The following is a 3,266-nucleotide window of genomic DNA, read 5'->3' on the forward strand; positions in this document are numbered from 1 at the left end:
TTAAATGCACACAATCAGCGAATTCAATGATGTCAGAAAAAGTAGGAAGTTGTCTGCGCCTCTAGGCATCGAAACACTTAGAATATTGCTATATGCATATGTGGCTGTGGCTGTATGTCTGGGCATGTATGCACGAGTTTAGTGTATGCCGTTGTGGGTATACATATATGTATTTATGGGCGAAAAATGAGAAGGACATAGGCGTCATTCTGCTCCCTAGATGGCGAGGCATAAAAAAATAGGGCATACACACGCTCGCTTAGGATGGATGAGCGGAAGGATAGATGAATAGCTTTCCACATACACCCGTATTCATGTTTCTCCTTGCTGCTTAGCATTGGGCGAATAAAGGACACGGTTACGAGGTGGATAGTTGAAGAGAGGGCTAACAAGCTGGGGCAGGGGATGTGTGAGTGGTCCAAGCAGCAATGTGCAAAAAGGAGGATCAACAAATCAAGTGAGAATGAATGCTGTGGGTTGCTGCCGACACGTACTAGCGCGCTGAGGCACACTGATCATGCGGAAGGTGCCTTGACAGTCGAAAGTATTGAGAGCCCGCCAACGCGAGGTCAAGCCGGGGTAACCGGTGCCAGGACAGCGGTTACCCAGCTCGGGGCGCATGTACTTGGGGTAGCAGGTAGCACAAATCTGTTGGCCAGGGCGCAGCAGAGCTGTCGACAGCCAGGGATGATCCAGGTCGTAAATGCGCTCGAATGAACTGCCCCACGGATTCTGAGACCTACCCTCCTGTCTTCGTGGTGGTGCTCCTCCCGCTTTGCAGGCATCATTGGATTTGATTATTTCGTAGTAGGCACTGTATCTGCATAGTTATGAAAAAACCTATTTATTTAAACTGACGAAGTGACAAGTTCTAATGCTTTGTTAACTGGGGAAAATATCGACTTTATGGCACATTAACTCAATGAATAGTAAAATCGCTAGTGATTTGAGCTAGTGACAGGTTTTGACAGTCGGTTCAATAATTATTTGCATTGGAGGAAAATAGGAAAATTCCTTCAGGATTTTAATAAACAAATTGAGTAACAAAATGCAAAACCAAAAATTAGTGGGGTTTTCTAAAAGAATCAACCAAAGGCTTTTCGCAATTAAATCATAATTAAAAATATTCTAATCAAATTCGCATTAATTTAGAAATGTACAGATAAGAAACTCGCAGTACATTGATAAGCAGTGATATTGTGTTTCAGAAAAACAGAAAATATTTATTTTAAGAAATCAGGTTTATATCCCAATTATTAATTTATCTATTTAAAAATTTTAAAATGCCAAAAAACGTCAAAAATATGTACATCAAATAAACTTGAGAATCTTGAACAGATTGCTGATTCTATTAACCAATCAAATTTTGCGAAAATCAGCAGCAGTGACTCCTCTTTATTAACTTCTTTTATTCATCAACGAAGGAGAAGTTCAAACATATTTCAAATAAAACGAACAATAGATCTTATTCAGAGGGCTATATTTCTCTATTTAAATGGTTTTTATCTTTCAATCAAGGGAAGTTTTTATCTTTCAATCAAGAGAAAAGGCGCATAGGCCATGCAGAATGTAATTCCTGTTCTGTTTATTTGCTTTAGGAAACCAGAATGCGTCTAGTGAACGAAGAGGACGCTTGAATTTGCCCATTTTCTTACTTTATCACACTGGCAAAAATGTGTACTTCCTCTTTGCTTCCATTTTACTCATTCATTTCTTCTGCATGGGGCAAGATGCAACACAAATTTCGGCAGTTGTGCTTCCCCCTGGCCCAGGTGCTTGATGGTACACCTACAGAACCGCGTCTACACACGCACATGCAGTACATATACGCAAACTAGAGTAAATGTATTGCGTAGTTCGCTAAATCCTTTTATCTGCCTCGACTTATTTCCCTCCCTTTGGAACAAATCCGTGGAAGAGCGCGTACCACTTTGGGTGGGGTAAAAGAGGATCCAGCAGCATCAACTTACGGTTCGGGGTCCGGTATATCGGTTTTATTTTGTTGTATCAAACGCCCGTAGTAGAGTTTCCGACGAATGTCCCAACGCATGTCGAACTGCTTTATCGTTTCCTCTATATCCCCATCTACCGGCAGTAGATTTGCAACCTCTAGAACAAAGTGTAAGAAATAGTGAACTTGATTGCACAATATAGTAAATGATCCCCCCTTTTTCGGCCATGGTCAAAAACTGACAAGTGATCCTTAAAATTAGGGAAGAGCCATTAATCTAACCTGAAGGCAGTTCCATATGACGATAAGAGTTGTATTCAGACCTTCCAACACGTCTACGATTGCAGGTGAATCCACTGCATGTGCGTGATTCCATGAGCAGTGGACATTGATCGCCGCCATTGGCCGCCTCTCTTGTAATGCTTCGGGTTCGAGTCTGGTTACCCTTTCCGCAAAGACGGTTGCAAGGTGACCAACGGCTCCATGCGCTCACCCCACAGTTGATTTCTACAAAGACGCCCCCAATAAATCAAACTTACTTGAAAACAACAAAAAGTAGGGCAAATGAAAAGCTGACTTACTGGGCTTTGCGCAGACGTCTCTATAGTCCCAGCAACAGTCGTTAGTTCGTAGACAGTACTCGTCACAAAAACACCTTGCTGCGTGCTGAAGGAATCGTCTGGAATCGGCTAATCTGTAGCCTCGGGGAGTGTAACTATACGAGACGTGAGTGACACGCAAGACACCTCTGCAATTAGCACGTCCAGTGCAACAAATCGGATTGCCATCGTGGTTGCGACAGGAACCACTTCTATCGGCAAGCTCGGTGTTGAAACTACAGACAGTCAGAAGAAGCAGCAGTAGCACTAGCCTCATCGCTGATGTGAAAAGATTGGCCTGCATCGGAAAATCACCCTTGATGGATGAGCGATATGTTACCGGTGACCTGTTTCAAGCCTTATATACCACAGGGTAATGTTCGTGCCTAGGTGCACGCTGATTGGCTGAGCAGCGAAGCGCTGAATATGAACAGGGAGAACGGTCTGTCCAATTGCAGTGTGTTTTTGTCAGAATCAAGGGCAGCGCAGCTTAGCTAGTCTCCATAACAGTCTAAAGTAGACTACACAGGGGTAAGAGGGCCTACGTAATTTGATCGTGAGAGGTGTTTCCGTGTCGTTACCTCCAAAAACCACAAATAATTGGTGGAATATTTGTATAGGTGGTTTATTTTGGAAAAATCTGTGCAAAATTCAGCACACTTTTAGCCCTTAAAACAGCTTCTTTTAAACTGGCAACTTCGTGTTACCAAACTGAT

At 42.9% G+C, this 3,266-nt stretch overlaps 1 protein-coding gene across 1 annotated transcript; it reads right to left on the reverse strand. All coding sequences in view use genetic code 11, as the record gives it.

Moving 5' to 3' along the window:
- Window positions 1-453: 453 nt before the first annotated feature.
- Window positions 454-2,854, reverse strand: EGR_04012 (RPE-spondin; the record flags this gene model as incomplete). Its single annotated transcript, XM_024493261.1, has 4 exons — window positions 454-820; window positions 1,971-2,109; window positions 2,234-2,458; window positions 2,533-2,854. The coding sequence occupies 4 exons, from the start codon at window positions 2,852-2,854 to the stop codon at window positions 454-456; spliced, it is 1,053 nt and encodes a 350-aa protein (XP_024352360.1).
- Between the last annotated feature and the right edge of the window lie 412 nt (window positions 2,855-3,266).

The sequence above is a fragment of the Echinococcus granulosus genome (assembly GCF_000524195.1).
Source record: "Echinococcus granulosus chromosome Unknown EG_S00023, whole genome shotgun sequence".
NCBI classification, from domain to species: domain Eukaryota; kingdom Metazoa; phylum Platyhelminthes; class Cestoda; order Cyclophyllidea; family Taeniidae; genus Echinococcus; species Echinococcus granulosus.